At 42.5% G+C, this 19082-nt stretch overlaps 2 protein-coding genes across 2 annotated transcripts; one reads left to right on the forward strand and one right to left on the reverse strand.

Moving 5' to 3' along the window:
- Positions 1-1815: 1815 nt before the first annotated feature.
- On the reverse strand, positions 1816-12223 carry zcchc4 (zinc finger, CCHC domain containing 4). The gene is made up of 13 exons (XM_079579630.1): positions 12029-12223; positions 11555-11667; positions 11406-11488; positions 10855-11127; positions 10420-10500; positions 6560-6632; positions 4163-4313; positions 3907-4007; positions 3704-3825; positions 3535-3610; positions 2339-2390; positions 2113-2260; positions 1816-2033 (listed from the first exon to the last, which is right to left on the reverse strand). Exons 1-13 carry the CDS (start codon positions 12102-12104, stop codon positions 1910-1912), a joined length of 1473 nt encoding a protein of 490 aa, XP_079435756.1. The 5' UTR covers positions 12105-12223; the 3' UTR covers positions 1816-1909.
- LOC306980608 (uncharacterized protein) lies at positions 8215-10260 on the forward strand. Its single transcript, XM_079580034.1, has 6 exons — positions 8215-8380; positions 8498-8593; positions 8660-8902; positions 9307-9326; positions 9395-9525; positions 9623-10260. The coding sequence occupies exons 1-6, from the start codon at positions 8264-8266 to the stop codon at positions 10216-10218; spliced, it is 1203 nt and encodes a 400-aa protein (XP_079436160.1). The 5' UTR covers positions 8215-8263; the 3' UTR covers positions 10219-10260.
- Positions 12224-19082: the final 6859 nt, after the last annotated feature.

Genomic DNA, 19082 nt, shown 5'->3' on the forward strand with positions numbered 1-19082 from the left:
CCATAATTTAACTCCTTTGCTTGATAAACAGTGTTTCCTTAATGTAGAATGTACTTGTGGTTGACTAAATATACATAGATTATAGTTACTTTCTCGCTGGGTAAACAATATTTGCAAGCATTTAGGGATTTTATTTTGTTTAACTTGGTAAATGAACTTTGCTGTGTACAAATTGACTAAGTCATAGAACTTCAGGATTCTTGATTGGATAAACAGTGAATGACTTGGTGAATTGTAAGGTGCATAATTAATTAGTCTGATAATCTTATTTTGTAATAGGGAAATTGGATTGGTTCCAGTTTTATAAGTATTTCTCCAAATCTCTATGCCATACGTTAGGTATGGTGTGACAAGAGAACCATATAGTAAATGTAATAAACTTTAGTTTTTTGGTTTCTTTTTTAACCATCACCAATAATCAACACTCGGCGGAAGGCGTGGCTACACTGACAGGTTAATTGCTTATGTCAGTGTGGCCACACCTGGGAAGAACAACATCAACAACAACAATAAGAGACACATCATGCACATCAGGAGACGCCTCTGACGAAAACGGAAGTAGTTCCTTGTCTGTTGAAACGCGTAAGGTATTTGAACAGCTTTGTTTGTTTTTACCTAGTGTCTTTCAAAAAGAAACCAAAAAACTAGTTTATTACTCAAGAAGACATAATGAATGAAAAAAAGAAAAAAAAAAAGAAGTAAATGTTTGTTCAAAATATATTGCAATTTATACAAAATTGTAAGAGCTTTCTTTTGCATGTTTAAAATATGTGGTAAGATAAGATATTCCAATGTTTGGGCAGGAGTGTTGGTTATGGTCAGCAAAATATTAAGTTCCAATTTATTGGGGTTTAAAAATCACACATGCACTCTCTGCTGCGAAGTCAGGGACATATTCAAAACATAACACTGACATCAAAATATTGTCCTACAACCACAAAAATAAGCATTATGAACATTTACAATTTGATGGCAACTAAATACTCCAGAAATTGTGTTATATTCATTTTGATTGATGCAGAAAATAACAGGCCAACATTTGATTATCGGGGGAAATGTTTGTATTGAATATTGTTGTATATTAATTATTCAGTTTTTATATTGTGAGTTTATTCTATGCGCCTATTTTTAGTTTTTCTAATCAATTAGTGACGGCTTTAGAAGAAGCTGCTCTGTCAGTGTCTGCTGGGAATGTTTAGTTGGGGTTTTTTAAAAGAGAAGTGATTAAAATTACTATGTCAGGAACTTAGCACTTGGACTTCCATCAACACTTTCTTCAAAGTCAAACCGGTCCGACCAGTCATACACTTTAACTATTTGCACTGCCAAACACATCAGCATCCTCCTGACACAGGTTCAACAGAAAAAAAGCGTATGCTAGACTTAACAGAGCCCTTTAAATCAGTGCAGATTGACATCGATGGCCAGTGTCATTTCGGGATGGACCAAATTCTTTCGCCGGGGCCACGGTTGGTGACTGGCTTCCCACAAGATTACAAAGTGGGCAGCGACACGTAACAGGGCGCAGGTGTCGAAGATGAATGCAGTCATGGGGCAGACAGAATGATACAATTTACTATAATCCGAACAATGCTGGGGGAATAAACTGCCTTTAGTATTTCATCATAATTATTAAATGATTTTTTTTTTTTTTTAAATGCCTCGTATTTGCAGATGTACTTCTTTTTATGTGTGTGTCTCACCCTATGTTTAGAAAAAATATTCTTGTATCACTGTCCTATTTCTTTATGTTGTGAGTTTTACTAGTTTAGTTGCTCTTGTGATGAAACAGCACATAGCCTGGAATGTTCCGCAGTGTAGCTTTAATAAAGAGAAAACTTCAATATCTTTATCTCAAATGTATAACACAGTGGTTTATCATTAACAGTGAGAAACACAACCAGTAACCTCACAAAGACAGGGCTGCTGCCTTCTTGGCTCTTCGTGCTGCACCAGACTTCCTCTTCGCTTTCGCCTTGTGGATCGGCCCTGCGAATATACTTTTCTTCCCTTTCTTGGTTTTGGAGCCATACCTAAGCACAACACAAAACGTGTCAGACCGAATAATGAAGTTAACAGAGGGGGGTGGACAGGACGTTGCAGAAGGCTTACTTGTGGGTCCGCTGGGCGTCTTTCTGTGGACAGGCTTTACGCTTGTGCTTCAGACTACCGCAGTTGAAGCAGCCCTGTTCTTCTTTGCTGAGGCCACACGGGTGATCGGGGAGGGCACAGCGGCCACACGCTCCACAGTGTCTCCAGGCTAAAACGCAGAAACATAGAATCCATTTGATCGTTTACATTGTTCAACCATAACTGTAGAAGATTGTAAAGAACTTACAGGGCTTGACACACTTCTCACAGGTGAGGCAGTGCTTCCATTCCCTTCCATCCTACAGGAAATAAAAATCAGTGAATGCAAAATCTCTGCCTACTGATCCTATCCTAAAAGTATATACAGCACATTTTATGGTGAAGATGCATCAAGCAAAACCTTGACCTCTTAACTGAGCACATTTTCTACAGTTCGGCTTAAACCAAATCTAAAAGCTTCTTGGACAAAAACGTCAAAATAGAGACAAAAATTAGGCATAAATGAGGATGAAAACGCAGCAAAAAAAGCATCAAAAGAGCAACAAAAACACAGCAAAACGGGCAACAAAAAAGTGATGAAAAAGCAACAAAGAAGCTACAAAAACACACCCAACACAAACACAAAAAAGTGGCGACAATGCAAGGAAAAATCTTAGATGGGTTTTTGTAGGTCTTAGCATGAGATGTTACACTGGCCTATAGGCTGTGACCTTATGGATTTGGGTAAAGCCGATAAGGCGGGGGTGACAAATGGAAAGAAGAAAAATCACTGTAGCGCACACTGCTGCCCTCTGTTGGCCATTCGATCTTTCTAAATTAACCGGTAGAAAGCAATGGCCGCTGCTGCTCTGCTTTGTGACGATGACACTAGGGGCCGCCATTGCTGTAGTACCTCCATATAGCCGCTAGTCCCCCATTGAAAAGCATTGCAACTTAGACATGTTAAATGCAACTTTAAAGCCTGGTTTCTCATTTTTAAAAACGTTCTACAGCTAGATATTCCTCCTGTGATAATGCTGGGTTAGTTACAATGAAAGAAACCAGGCTGGTTTTCGTAAAAACATTTTAGAAATCTCGTATACTAATGAGGGCCGGACTGTTAGCATTGGAGCTGCGCGGCTACAACCGAGCTACACGTCACGCAAGGGCCGAGTCTACAGTGAAGATCCCGCCCTTATGCCCTTTTTAGGAACATGCGTCGTCAGAGCTGGGAAGGAGGAGTCTGTAAATCCACCATGATTTCCCCCTCGAATGTGGTCATTGTGGTAAACGGGGAGGAATGACGGTCTATTAAAAATATGTCTATGGTAGAAGCAAACATCAAAAATGCTTTATATAACACAGACCTAAGAATGGTAAGATGTAGCACAATATCTGCTATGTAATTCTACCTTCAAATAAAGAATGGTCTTGACTAGTGCTTGGAAGTGGCTCAAACTGTACCTTGGATGGGCACATGTTGCATTTAGAGCAGTGCTTGTTGAGGGACCAGACGTATCTCTCGCACGCAAAGCAAAACCTACGAGAAAACAAACAAACAAATTAAAGCGATCTCCACTTGTTTTGTCGCATCATCATGACGTGCAATGGTTGGTGACGTTATATTGGATACCTGTAGCCCTCCTCTTTAGGCAGAACGATGTCCCGGGGAGTGATGTTGGTGAACAGCCGGACAGGAGACTGCTTCCTGCCCGTTTTCCCGTGTTTGTACAGAGGATGGTTATCATAGTCCACCTGTTCCAGAAACACAGAAAGTTTAAGATGGTACAAACAAATCAGAATGTCCCCTTTGGTGATTATAGGTATTGCTGGTACCTGATAATCCAGCATTCTAAATGAGGGCAGACACTCTAGAATGCGAGGCTCAAAGAAGTAGGGGAAGATCCACATCATTGGCATCTCTGTGACTGTGCTGCCTGCGAATAGAAACATACCAGGGGGGGGGGGGGGGGCAACAGTGGAGAAGTGGGTTTAGAATTCAACTAGAAACCAGACACCAAAAGCACTAAAAACAATAACTTAAATAATCAAAGGAAATGCCGTAGCTGAAAGACAAATTTATAATTCTCACCACCGTTTTGTTGGGCCTTCCACATGTGAGAGATGAGAGAGAAGCTGTTGGCCAAAGGTTTGACTAAGCCTCCAAACGGAGGGTCGGCCACCATCACCACTTTGTCTCCGGCAGACTCGGAGAGGAAGCTTTGGAGAACTTTGCTGGCTGCCTGTGAGAACATCAAAGTCAATCAAAATATGCGTTGTGTAAAAATACTATTGAACATATTGCAAAACCACGTGGCTATAACCTTTGTATCGGCGTCACTTTATCAGCCACCTGCACTATGACTGTAAACTTGCACTGCCAATGTTGACTTGTTTTTAATTCTGTTTTATTTCTATTATGTATATGCATATATTTACCCTTTAAAGCTTTTATTTATAGTATACCTCAAGTTACTATTACTTGATATCACATTTTCTATTTTTCACCTCCTGAGTGTTTGAGAGCTGATGCAACAAGTGAATTTCTCCATTGTGAGATTAATCAAGTCCTCCCTCATCTTATCTTGTGTCACAAAACATTACTTAAAGGAATAGGCCACCGTTTTTACATACTGAGATATGTTCTTACCTCACTTTAGTCGTGTTAATATATCCCCGTCTGGTCTTTGTCCGTGCGCTCTGCCAGGCAAACGCAGCACATACGCAGCCTCTCCCACATACCACATAGCTCCAAAAAAGCTCACGATAGAAGCTACCAAGCTCTTCCACGTGTTCCCTATTTAAATAAAGTTACGTGAAGTGTTTTCATGCGAAGTATATTTACACAGAAATGTAGCATGTCGATTTTATAAGCAAATAAAAAGGGGGACTATATTGTGAGGCGTAATGATACGAGGAGTAAAACGTCCGCGCAGTAACTCCTAAAGACTTCCCCCGCTCACTTCCGTCAATAACCTTTAGGAGTTACTGCGCGGACGTTTTACTCCTCGTATCATTACGCCTCACAATATAGTCCCCCTTTTTATTTGCTTATAAAATCGACATGCTACATTTCTGTGTAAATATACTTCGCATGAAAACACTTCACGTAACTTTATTTAAATAGGGAACACGTGGAAGAGCTTGGTAGCTTCTATCGTGAGCTTTTTTGGAGCTATGTGGTATGTGGGAGAGGCTGCGTATGTGCTCCGTTTGCCTGACAGAGCGCACGGACAAAGACCAGACGGGGATATATTAACACGACTAAAGTGAGGTAAGAACATATCTCAGTATGTAAAAACGGTGGCCTATTCCTTTAAATTGCTGTCCTACATTCAAATAGTGTTAGTTTTATTTAATCAGCTTTCTTTTTTTTAATATAGTACCTTTGGGGTTTGTAGCCAGAAAATCCATCTAGTTAAAACACCCCACTATTCAAATACAAGTAAAGCCTCTTAACTTATTCTAACAGGCAGATGCGTGAGAGTCTTGCCAAGCTATAAGACATTTTTTACTTTTACTACATGTTGTGAAATATATCAATTGTATTATTATTATTATTTAACTACTTCCGCCTCGGCATCTTGAGGGAGTGTCAAGTCATTCTTCTGGCTGTGTAATGATTTAAGGTGAATCAAACCTGTGAACCAGCCAAACAGCTAAACATAGTAACATAGACATGAGTAGCACTGTGTTTTTCTCCTTGGCGTTCCCTCGTCAAAGAGAGACCTGGAGTAGGATTTCACGCAGTTTTGAGTAAATCCTCGGACAAAGCTGTTCAATTGAGCCGTTTCTTCTTCTACGGTGTCAGCATTCATTACACGTGTGTCATTGTTCAAACCCAAAAACTGTCCTCCTAATTTTTAGAGCCCATAATCCAACATTATCGATGCTGAGCCGAGTGTGTTTATCATGCACTGCTGGAGCTGCTAACCACGCCGTATCCAACCTATGTAAGTTATGTATGGAATTATTCCTATAGCTGCCAGCAGGAGGAGCCCCAGTCATGATCACTTCATTATTACCATGTAATTCTTACAGAGACATATTTTCAAATTATAAAACGTAAAATATGAAAGCTGAGGCTCCGAAATAAGGTTTTTAAGTCTATTTTTATGCTCCATGTGCAGGACTGCTTTAACTATAACTAGTCATAGAAAATCCTGAGTGATAATGCTTTCCAATTTGTACCAACAGGCATCAGCTGTTGTCTTTGCTAACCTTTTGATGGCGCACACCTCTATTTGCGTCAAACGCATTGATTAATATCACCCAAATTCTTTCTGCAGCTTTCACAATGGAAAGGGGAAGTAAACGTCATGCATGCTTAAATATGTACGTAATGCAATGCAATACAATACACAGAGGAGTATGTAGTAAAAACTTTTTAGTCCTGCTGCTTGAGTTTACTTAAGGTGTGATAAGCAATGCATTATGTATGTGTATTATGTCAGTCCAAACAAAATGCCTACTGATGACACTTTCTCACCTCTCCGCCAAAGAAGTGATGGTTGAACATGTTGTAGTGACAGAACTCTCCCTGGCTGTAGAACTGGGCGTATCTAGAACACACAACATGGCTGGTATATTAAGAGTCATTAACATGTTTGGACTGATCTAGAGTTGACATGCACAGAGCAAACAGGGCCGCGGGTCATGTGGCCTGTCTCCCAGTGAAGAGGCAGACAGGCAGGGCAGGGTGTAGTGCAGGCTGGAGCTTGTGCTCGGATCAACACACGCCCAGAGCACAAGCAACCCGACGCTCTCTTCACACACACAGGAGAAACATACGGCTTTAACACTGTCGGTAAAATCTGCTAATCAGGTAAGAACATCTGCAATGGAAAGGGGAAGTAAATGTCCTGCATGCTTAAAATATGTACGTAATGCAATGCAAAACACAGAGAAGTATGTAGTAAAGACTTTTCAGTCCTGCTGCTTGAGTTTACTTAAGGTGTGATAAGCAATGCATTATGTATGTGTAGTATGTCAGTCACATCTTGCAGTAAGACTGAATCAGACATTAAACAAAATAAGAACAGTTCTATTGCAAATAAAAAGTAAAAACATGATCTAATTAAGTGAAATACAAATAGTACATGACGCCTTCTAGATAAAATTGACTCAACTTGAATTTCACTGGTAGTACATGTAGAGTACAATAACAAAAGTATAAAATGTTTTTGAAACATTTTAATAACAGAGACATTGTCTGTTTTGCAAATTAACTGTTGCAATGATGAGGCGTCTCACCCTCCCTTTAAAGTGATAATCCGGAAGTCCATAAATGTACTACCAATTTGATAAAGTGTGCAAAATCGACCACCTGATCTTGCATTTTGATGTAAAGTAAGTAATAATATATATAGCTTTTTTTGTTATTAAGTCCCTCCTTCCCAGATCTCAGCAACTAATCAATGTCTAGTATCCTCCAGTGTCGACCAATGAGATGAGCTTTTCCTGTGAACCAGTATGAGGTCCAATCAGGAGGGAGAGGGAGGGGCTTGATCATTTACTTTTGAAAACTCTGTTCCTGCTCTTCTCATTTTGCAAAATAAGAAGGGCTTTCTGGTTAAAGAGTTAACCAAAGGAATTTGATTATTTACTTTCAGGTTTTGCCATCTCTCCTCACTTTGCAAACTTACAAACTATCACTTTAAACCCAAAAGGAGCCAGGAAATGGGAGCATAATAATTCCATTAACCAAACCAACTTGGTTCTACACAGGATTTATTTGTCCCTATTAGTTACTACCATGGTTAGTCTTCCAGGCGTCCATCAAATCACATATAAGAGTGGTTTTCAACTAGTCTGACCTCAGGACCCACATTTTACTAAGGCGATATGCTGCAGTGATTTTGCCATTTGTATAAGGATATAACATTGTTTTTGTCAGGACAACCTACTGAAAACTGTGACCCACCAGTGAAGGTACTGAAATAATAATAATAATAAAAAAACACAGGGTAAAAGTACAGGGCAAAGCCTATACTCTCGGGACAACACTTTTACCTTACTGTACTTTCAGAACAAACATGTTAAACCCCAGAAGAACCCATATCATTCTCGAAGTAAGCTGCTTTCTCAAGTCTGAAACTCGCAGAACTGGTTTTCCGTAAAACAAAGCCATTTTTACGTATTGTACCATAAATGTGTACAATATATTTGTAAGTGACCCAAATCTTTCGCAGAAATGTCCCTTGAGGAGGCATCTCTCACTCCCCTGGACTCCACTGGGGACAGGGTTCAGCCTTTCCCACGCTCACCGCAGCTGCAGAGGAGGTTAGCCGCAGCAGCACAGCCCACCCAGGTAAGACCACAATGAAATCAGAGTAAATCATTGATTTTAGAACAAAAATGCAAATGTATTCACAATTGCAAAGCTCTTCAGATAATTTGCTATTGAGTCCTTATTGTAACCCGACAGGAGCAGTTGTCAAAGAGGATGGAGCAGCTTCAAGCAGAAAGGCTTAAAACCGAGGCCCGCATCCAGTCTCTGAAGAAACGGCGGGCAGATCTCGCAGTGGGTACCGTTTTTCTTCCCCCCACAAATTAACAATATCAAATAAGCAACACTAATTTCACACAGACGAGAACTGAGGCGATGAAGCAGCAGATCCACGGCCGCTTTGAGGCCATGCGGGCAGTGCTGAAGCAGGATGAACAGGCAGCGATGGAGACTCTGGACATAGACCTGAAGAGCACCAGGACTATGTTAGACCAGGTGCTGAAGACCTGGAACCAACATCTGGATCAGGTGTCCAAGGCGATGAGCAGCATGCACAGAGCACAGGAGGACAACTCAAAGGCGACCCCCGGTGGAGAATTGGAGGTAAGACACAATCTGAGGGAAACTCTGGTTTAATTTGAACTGAAAAATTCTACTAAGCATGGTGAAAGGCTTGCAAGATTGATCTCAAAGCAAAATCCCTTCATCAAAGACTGCAGACACCGTCTCCATAAGGTGTAATTTTTAGGCTTTAACAAACATGTCCTGAAAAGCAGATCATGTTTCACTCTTCTGTCTCGTGCTAATGGTGCTCCTCCTAAACACTATAGCCACTCCACCTCCTACTACATTGATGCCAATAGTAAATGAATGGGATTAGTTGTTTCTGAGTAACACCATAGAATCAGGAAGGTATTAAAGTAAACAGATACTACACAAACAATTCATAGTAATTCATAGTACAAATTTCCTGCAAGGACATAATGGCCCATTGTGTATGTTTCCAGGGAAAGAAGGAGAATATCAGGTAATATCTGTTTAATCTGAGAATAAAGAGATTAATTGTTGACAATGGTGATGTAATACCATTTCCAGTTTAATGAAATCGGACGCCTCGGAGAAGACTATCGGGCTGAATGAGGAGAGATTTGAGAGGCTGGTGAACTTGCTCTCGTCTGTCACTAAACAACTGAAGGTCCAGCTGCAGAGAAAGACACTGCTCCTGGGTGAGTCAGGTTGGCCAATAGTGGCTGACGCAACAGTTCAAGACTAACGTTCCACCTAAACAACGCAGTTTGTTGTACAACTGGTATTTTCTTTCAGATATGAAGCCAGTCGTGGTTGACCTCCACACATGCCACGCTCACCTCACAGTCACGCCAGAGGGCAGGGGCCTGTTCTATGGACGGGCGCGTACAGCTCCGGAGCACCCCTTACAGTTTGACAGAGTGTGCTGCGCTCTGGGCTCCGCCCCCGTCTCCTCGGGGAAGGCGTACTGGGAAGTGGATGTCCGCTGCTGCTCCGGGTGGGCTGTGGGCGTGGCTTACGGGAGGCTGGAGAGGAAAGGGCGCGATAAAGGATGCAAGCTAGGCCGGAATATGAACTCGTGGTGCGTGGAGTTTAGAAATAAAAACCTGTCCGCCTGGCATAATGGCAGGCACGTGCCATGCCAGGGGGTCGTGGGGCAGACACGGCTAAAGAAGGTGGGGGTGTGGGTGCAGTTTGAGAGGGGCCAGGTGGTGTTCTATGACGCAGAGACGATGGGGGTCCTGCAGAGCTTCTCCGCTGCTGTGACGCCGGTGTTTGACCGGGCTCACCATCAATTCACCGAGCCCCTGTTTCCCGCCGTGCGCTTCATCAAACCAGCTGCTGAGGCCTGGCCCGACCACATGGAGTTCTGCCACAACTCACAAATGTAGTTCAAAGGTACTACATTCCAAAATACCCCAAATCAAGAGCGATGCGGCCCCACAATAACACCCCTTCACGGCTTTAAAAAGAATATGGACCAACATTGTCCACAAAAAAACTTTTCCTGAACATCATAACACAACTTATTTACCCTCTGACAACAAATGACAAAGGAATTATTACTAAAGCATTTGTAACTTGCTACTGACCTGAAGTCTATGTCCAGCAGCAGACTCTTCATGGGCTCCTCCTTCTTTTCAAGGTTTTTCAGCTTGATCAGCTCATGCAGTCTAACAGACAGCAGAGAGACAAAATGATGTATAAAGAAATAGCATGGTGGTGGTGCAGGTCTGTGGCACATTGACTTTGATGAGCTCTGTAAACTTTACATTGTATATATATTTTTGGAACAATGGTAATGTGCTACTAAGCAATGTTGTAGGTGTTCGTTTTTCTATACATCATTATCACAATATTAGAGTGTGGGTTAACAGATTTTTGTTCTTATGTTGTGCAGCTGTAATAGAGACTCAAAGAAAGAATATTCTGGCCTGTAAATAACAAATCGACATTTCTCAAAGCCTTTAAATAAACTGGTATAAAGTTTGGCCCGACGTCAATGTAAACAATACATGTAAAATCACCTGGGAGTGCCCACACACAGCACTTTCTTGAACCCCAGCGTGACCAGCGTGTCGAGCAGAAAGTGAGCACTGCGGTCGGCGAACAGGTACTGGGCGTTGCTCTTCTTGTTCTCCAGGGGCCGCAGCAGGACGCTGGGCCTCCGCAGCTGGGCACTGGTCACCTCCATCAGTCTGTGAGAGGAGTGGGCGGCCTGCTCCCCCGGCAACAGCAGCAACTGACACTCAGTGCAGAACCTCTTCTCATGCACCGCCAGGCTCACAAACTTATTAAACCTGTCAACCACAAGGGTACAGTTTAAGTTAACGTGTTTAACAGAGTGTGCCTTAGAGAATTTTCAAAAGATAATTATAGTATAGCCTGAAATGTCTGGTACCCCTTCCTAAACATAGAATATATTGCTATATCTTCTTTTTGTGTACATATTTACTGTCTTTTGCTTGTATTGTCATCTCAATGTGAGTAGTGAGTGTAAAAATCAAGGCGCACTTTACTGTGTACAATGCCGAGATATGTCAAATCACTCAATGGAAAATCATCATCGAGTTCTTACCTGGCACAGTGCTCTCTGTGGGTAAACGGTGGCATCTTGGACTTATTCTCTTCTTCTCTGGCCAACTGTCTGGCCTCTGACACCTGCCACACACACATGATTTTTTATAAAACTGAAGCCATTACCTTGAGGCTACAAACTGAACATACTTTCTCATCCTCCCACTGGAAAAAATTGCAGTCCTTTCTGTCTCGGCAGGCTGAGCAGGCGTAGAACCTCCGGCCTCCTCCTTCACTAACCTTTTCAAATAGCAAGGTTGGACCTGGAAGAGTCACTTTAATCAATAATACAGCAAACATATGCAATAGGAAGAGCTAATAAAGTCTGTTTTATTCTAGAGTCTCTATTGTTTGAATGACTACGCAATACAAATACAAAACAATAGAATATGAAGAAGTAAGAATGGCATGTTGACATTATCTAAAAAATCTGGTAGGCTTTGCATCTTTGCACCTTAGTTAACTTATTGAAGATATGTTTTATTTTCCATGTCAACAAATCTATAGTGCCCGCAATTGCAACATGCTATAATGATAATGAAAAAAGTCCAGATTGCCTGAATGATCGAAAGGCATCAAAAACATGTCTATCAGAGTGAGCAGGATCCTGTTTGGGCTTCTTACCGTGAGGACAACATGGCGCCGGTCGGTCTTTCTCAGGGACAGCCAGCTCTATTCCCAGTGACTCGCAGCTTTCCATGTCCGCTCCCGTTTGTCAGCGGATAAAATGTACAAAATATGAAAGTTCTGGTTGAAATAGACGCAGGAGACAACACACACGCCACGAGAAGTCAACAACTGGAGGCCATGCTGGAACGGGGTCGCCGCTGTTTGACGTCACCAGTCGCACAAAGATCTGATTGGTCCAAATTGAGGCGCGATCGCTTCGGCCCTACGTATTAGAAATGTTGTTGTTTTTTTAATTGAAGCGACGACAACGAGGATGAAAACACAGCAGAAAAAAAGTGGTAAAATAAAAACACGAGAAAATGAGCAATGAAAAGGCAAAAACGATTCAAAAATGTTACTTAGACGCGGCGACAATGTGACAACGCATCTGCTATGAAAAGGCTAATGGCTAGAAAACAATACAGTCCATATTGGTTTAACAATAGCACATGCAAAATATAGTTTTGATAGCAGATATTAAACGTTAAGTTGGCTATTTAAGATAGAGCAACTTGTTTGCTGACATAGGCTACAATTATATCTTTAAATGCACAAGCGAAATGAAAGTACAAGAGACATTTACTAAGTTGTCCTTTTCATAAACTTGAATCAATTTGCACTCAGCTGAAAATGTTTTTCTGCTTAAGGGTGACTGACATCAAGTAGTTTTTGACATGGAGAGGCCTGAAGGAAATGTGGCCTACATCAGCAGCAGAGGATGACTATTTCACCAACATCATCATCTTCATTTCAAGGTACTCGTGGTAGCTATTTGTGATCTGCTCACCCTTTGCTGCCATGTGATAGATTTTTTTCTTTTTAGCAGCTCATACATACTGTATATTACAATAATACCATAGAACTCCTTATAGAACTCCTTAGAGTCATCACAAGGTGGCGCCAAAGGACGGAGGATACGCGTCCAGATAAAAAGGTTTGCTGCGAGCTTTTATCAATGGACAGGAAGCGAATATAGATTAAGTGCAATGCATTCAAGACATTCAAGACAGCACACAAGTTTACATCAACGTTACGCTTATGCATTTATATCCAAGGGGCAAACTCTGCACGCTGACCAAAAACACATTACTCACATCCCAGTTCTTCACAGGACTGAGTTCAGAAGCACTTTCAGTTTTCACAACATGCAGAGTCTCTTTTCAGGGTCACTGCTTCTTGAGAAGATTCACTGTATCATCTCCACAAATAGACTATCTGAGATTACAACTAGACGACAAAAACAATCTCATTCCGTTAGTGTCATCTCAAAACAAGTACCTTAATGAAAATGTCGAATGAATATGTTTACAAATGAGAAGCTCAAGACACTTTTGCATATTTCTGCGACGCTTTAATTTGAAGCACTTCCCGGAAATAGCGCTCGTCCCCGTTTGTCTCAGCTTTGCGCATTGATGCTGCTGGACGGCGCGCCCACACCCAACCTGCGCCGTGCGTGTGTGCCAAAGCGTCTCGTGAGCCGCTCTGTCCGCAGTGACTGCCGCGGCGGGACGGGTGTCTCTCTGAGCCTCCCCTGCACCTCCCTCCAGATCCTCACAGAAGCTCATCCTCCCGGGCCCGCTGTGGACGCCTGCATCCCCGAGGCTCGCGCGCACTCTGCGGCTACTGCTGCTGCTGCCATCCTCCATGCACTGTCAATGTGGATAGTGGCTTATTTCTACTGCGTCCTATCATCTGACTGGGGAACGGTCCGACTGGTGCCATGAGCAGCACTGGTGAGATCTTTTTACATTATTATTATTAAGAAATGTGTTTTGTTTTAGAGCGCATAGGCCTTTGTAGCTGTAGAATGTGGCAAATGAGTCATGCATAAATATGTATCATTCAATAAGCTGTTCAGTGTCGTGCAGTCAGTCATATCCTACATTATTTTCAACGCGTAAGATTTGAAAACAGCGCGTACCATGTTATAACAAAAGCATAACGCCTTCTGTTTACTGCGCCCATTTGTTATTGTCATGCTAGCGCCAGTTCTAAGTGGACATTGGTGGTTCTGCCCTTAAAGCCCCAGTCATCCTTTGCCTCTGCATTCACCCCACACTGTCTAGTGTCTACAGCAGGCCGTGGGGTCGTGGAGGCTGCTGTCACTGGCTGCACTGTGCACTCGCTTCTCTATTGTCTGAGCCGCGCTTGAACATGTAGCACTGACAGAGGCTGGTAGTGTTTAGTGCATGAAGCGAGCTGAACTGTCAAGTCAGTGTGGCTTCATGGCTGTTCTCCCAGCACTGTGTTTTCCTATGCAAATAGACATGTAGCTTACAGGACGTAGAAAGTCACAGATCGTTTGTCCACTGTAAGAAATAGCGTGGATTAAAGAGAACCTCTCTGGCATTTTTCAAGCTTCTAAGGTCATATTATTTGCAAAACAAGCACAGAATTGCGAAATAGAAGTCAATCAAGCCTATTGCACTGTCGGTAACTTGAACAAAATGTTGAGCTATTACAAATGCTTAAAGGAACAGGCCACAGCTCTTCCATACTGAGATATGTTTTTACCTGAGTTGATACATACCTGTCTGGTCTTTGTGCCTGTGGAAGAGCTTGGTCGCTTCCAACTTCACCTCCGTTTGGAGCTATAGGAATACATTGGGAGAGGCCCAATGCTAACAACATCTTTGGTCGTTTTGCGTGACTCAGGGCACGCACAAAGACCAGACAGGTACGCATCAACTCCTCTAAGCTCAGGTAAGAACATAGTCAGTATGTAAAAATGGTGGCCTGTTCCTTTAAGGACTTGGGCTGCACAATATCGCGTTATTTTTCGGTCGGTTACACAATATCCTTATCACAAGCAGCTAGCACATATGACAAATCTTTTGGTGGTTTGGAATCTAAAAGATGCAAAACTGGTTGATATCCTAAAGCCTAAAAGCTAAACTTGACCTCAGCTCATGAGAATGCCTCATCCCAGAATTGCAAATGCGGAGGCCATCATTTGTGGCATGTTTGTTATTATCCATACTCAAAAATAACTGACATTCTTTGACAGCTGAGTGAGGGTCTCCGACAGCTGTTTTCACGCCACGATTACGTAATAGGTCCAACATCCCGAACGCTCGCTGCTCCATCGATTTTTGGACCGTATCTGTATTGTTTACATGGCTCCTGCTGGTAGAACCCGTGAGGCACTGAGCGTCGATGGCTGTGGGTTTCTAATGAGAGGAAAAGCTCTGCACGGGGAAGAAGAGGTCGGTGCTCCATCATGTATTGAGAAAGTCATTAACGAGAGGCTGTTAAGTGCCACTTGGAAACGAACGACCGATACAACACTGGCCACTGTTTGTCTAGGATTCGTCCGCGACGGCTGTAAAGACGCTTGACCTTCCAACTGGGGAAGGATGTCTCCGCGACAGACAGTGCACTTGTGTTTTCTTCTTTCAATTTCTGTACCCGCAATAGCTTCACGGTTTGTTTACTACTGCTACTACTATTTTTAACTGCTTTTCATTGTAGGAGCTGTCAATTGTTCCATGAGGGGGGATGATCTTTTGGCTGCCTGTTTGCATTTTTTCCTCCCCTACTGGACGTGTGCCTTAAGATAAGACAGTCAGAACAATGGACATCCTGCCCTTACCAGTTCTGATTACTTTCTTTCCTGTTCCCACAAGATTTGTTCACTTTGGCCTTTTCTAAACTTATCCTGGTATTTGCAAATTGAAAACATAAGAATAACGATAACAGCGCGAGCTAGGGGTTTTGGGTTGGTCTTGGGTTGGCCAATGGCTACTGACCTGGATTGTTTGACTTCAGATGGGCTGTTTGTTATTGTCATCGGATGGGGAAGCGTTGGAGGAATTTAAAATCGTACCTGATTTCACGACAAGACGGAGCAACGGAACAACGGAAGATCACGGACCTAATGGCATTTGAAATCGTTCATCTCATACTCATTTGAAGGCGCACACACCAACACAATTGGAATGATCTGTGGTACACAAACAAACAAACAAACACCATTTCAGAATCCAAGCAAACGTGCCGGATGCTTGAAGGTGTCAGTTGACCATCCTTGCATGCGCTCTTACTTGGAACTAAAGGAACCCTTGTGGTTTGCTATTGTACATTGTGTCAGGTAAACGACAATGTTAAATATCTGAATTCGGAAGTTTTGGGGGCTGACAAAGAGTCAAACGAACACTGACACCCGACACCTCTGAGGAGTGTCAACCCTCTAAATGAATAAACCGTATCGCCACAATTGTCCATCCAAGCTAAGCACTCAGCGGTCTGATACTTACAATCTTCTTAATCTTCAAGACTCCGATGTGCCTTTGACATGTCGCACCTGGCCACACTCTTGGAGCCTTGAACTTTGGCCAGAACAAACCTCTCAGACTGGATTGGCTTGAACACACCTCACTTTCAGCTGCATTGACAGTCTGTAAACAGAGCGCAGTTCCATAAATATAATCTCCCCTGTGTATTAGCTGATTACAGTCCATGCCGCAACAATTACATTAGCCTCAAATTAACCACCGAACCTTGTTCCCATGTCGTTCCACCAAAGCGAGACATATCATCGGACCGAGTTGATCCGTCACCGCGGGGACCAAGTGTCAGTGACTAAAAGGGATGGATGATCGGAGAATGGCTGTTAATTCCAGATCGCATTACAGCCACAGGTCATAGGATCAATACTGCCTTTTTCCACCGGCTTTTGGCCTGTTTGTGTACTGTATACCATAAGGCCCCAGGTGAGATCATTATGTACAGTGTCAGTCATGAAAATACTGAGCGCTTGGTCCTCATAAGATCTTGTGGGCATCACTGAGGGAGCCACAACAGGTGCACAGTTCAGACTTTTGACTTGTTCTGTTGTGCTCTATGTTTGCAAATTCCTAATGCTTTTATTCCATACTTTTCGATACCAAGCAATTTTAAAATTCGCAGCACTGTTTACTTTGAGTTGGGTAGGTGGGTTCTTCCTGGTTTTGTTGGCACCAAATGCTTTCTTGACCATTTTATCCGAGGATTTTTCTCTGAATAATGTTAGGACTCACCTACTAGCTTTAAATCCGGACTCACAGCTTGGAAACCGCATGAATGAACATAGGGTTTTGTAATTGCGAGTGTGATTACTATAGCAGACAAGCAAAGGTCAACTTCATGTCATGGTAATGAAGCTCATGCTGGTTCTATTTTTTTTTATTTTGTGACCCGTGGGCTGTGTTGCAAGGGTGAAAGGTTCAAAGGAGGTTTACTTGTAGATATTATATACTTTTTATGACATAGTTTTGGAACTGAATGAGTATGGCACAATTAAACATAAAGGATCATTCTAGTAAATAGTTTTGGCATGTGTTGTCAAATAATGTGTGTCACAAGTTTGAGCGTTCTGCAACAAGCGAAACCGGAGGCTCGTGCTGCAGGCATGTGCCTTGCGGCTGTGGGTGTGTTTGTTTGGCCTTCGTGGAGTGTCTGGTATGACAATGGTTATGTTGACGCGTGTTGTGAGTGTGCAGCGGTGAATGGAGAATGACAATGGTGGTGGAAAACAGTAGTGTGCATTGATCAAGAGTAACCACTTGCTCGATACAGTATGGCTCAAGGGGAGATGTTGCTTTAGGGACTTTTCTTCTTTTGTTAGAAATTAATATAAAGGTGGTCCCTTCTTTGCAAGCACAAGTTTTACAATTGTCTTTCTTTTTGAACTGAATAATGTTACAAAAGGCTTTGACCATTGCCTGATATCACTCCTCTCAGTGGGTTAAGTACGGGATGAGCTTTCTGGAATAGCACAGGGGCCCTAGCACACGTACACACACCCACAGGGGTAATTAAGGCTGCAATGTGGCGTTGCCTTGTGACATTTCTCTGCTGCCTGCTGCTTTACATGAGTCTTTGATGAAGGTGGGAATGGCATGTTGTCAGTGCTATCCGTGGCTCCAGAGTTTGCAGGCGATTATATTGGACTGGAGGTTTGTAACTAAGTGAAGGCACCTCTACCAGACACAACAAACAGAGGATATTGTCTTGCTGGCCTCTATGTTTTTGTCCATGCACCTTTGACAATGGAACTTCATCACCTTTGGGTGCTTACAGTGTGCTAAAAATACAGTAAGGTGTTTATGGCTTTGACCTCACCTAAATGTGTTCGATGGGTTGACAACAACTGGATCTTTCATCATTTGCGATGTTTGATGGCTGTAGGCTAACAGCTCAAACAGGAAGATGACTTTGAACAGGCAAACAAACTTGAAAAGTTTCCGGAGCGGCCTGCTTGCTCACTGTCCACAATCACATACATTAGGATGGAACGCTGCTTCACGAGAGGTCACGAGAGGACATGACAGAAAACATACTACTGTTGGATAATCACTTACGCCAAATTTAAAACTTTACACAGATGTAAATGCTTCACCAAAGGCTAAATCTAAAGGCTAATGCTAGTTTGAGGCTAATCAATGAAATAGCACCCCTTGATCTTCAATGAAGGTGCTTGAGTCATCTCAGTGTTTACACACAGGTGAGAGTAACCGTTAATAGAAGGGAGGGGCTTAGCTAAGCTAAACTCCTCCCAGTGGTCTATATGTTGTCTGCGGGCTGAGCTTTAACTTTTGTGTTGCTGACGAAGCCTTTTAGATGAGAGGCGAAACGTTGTACAGAAGATGACTCATGAAACTTCATTGAAGATGGACAACTCCTGTACCAGTGAGAACCTACACAGACACAGCACCCCTTATGTTTTTTTTTTAGTTTTTAACTCAGCAACATTTTTCGAACACTAATATGTAACTAATATAGAATATATTACAATTTTAAAGTGACTTGCCCAACACTGATGCGCGCACACCAGCCACATTTTACAAGTGGAGGTTGTTAATTTAATTCTGTTCACCCCAATGCGCCACAATGGGTGGTACCATAACCAATATGAATATTCGATATGTCGCTCACACTCTAATGCAGTCAAAGAAATGCAAGCTCTGAAGAATTGCAGTCTAGCCCCACTCTAAAGGTCTCGGTTATATCTTATTCATCTGCCTCTGTA

The sequence above is a fragment of the Gobius niger genome, assembly GCF_951799975.1.
Source record: "Gobius niger genome assembly, chromosome: 21".
Classification (NCBI taxonomy): Eukaryota; Metazoa; Chordata; class Actinopteri; order Gobiiformes; family Gobiidae; genus Gobius; species Gobius niger.

Excerpts from the sequence above, each read along its gene's own strand:
- LOC306980608 (XM_079580034.1), top strand. The coding sequence starts at position 8,264 with ATGTCCCTTGAGGAGGCATCTCTCACTCCCCTGGACTCCACTGGGGAC. Across the intron at positions 8,381-8,497 it reads CAGCAGCACAGCCCACCCAG|GAGCAGTTGTCAAAGAGGAT; the intron begins GTAAGACCACAA and ends GTAACCCGACAG. Across the intron at positions 8,903-9,306 it reads CCCCCGGTGGAGAATTGGAG|GGAAAGAAGGAGAATATCAG; the intron begins GTAAGACACAAT and ends GTATGTTTCCAG.
- zcchc4 (XM_079579630.1), bottom strand. The coding sequence starts at position 12,104 with ATGGAAAGCTGCGAGTCACTGGGAATAGAGCTGGCTGTCCCTGAGAAA. Across the intron at positions 2,391-3,534 it reads GCAACATGTGCCCATCCAAG|GATGGAAGGGAATGGAAGCA; the intron begins GTACAGTTTGAG and ends TATTTCCTGTAG. Across the intron at positions 2,034-2,112 it reads GACGCCCAGCGGACCCACAA|GTATGGCTCCAAAACCAAGA; the intron begins GTAAGCCTTCTG and ends TGTTGTGCTTAG.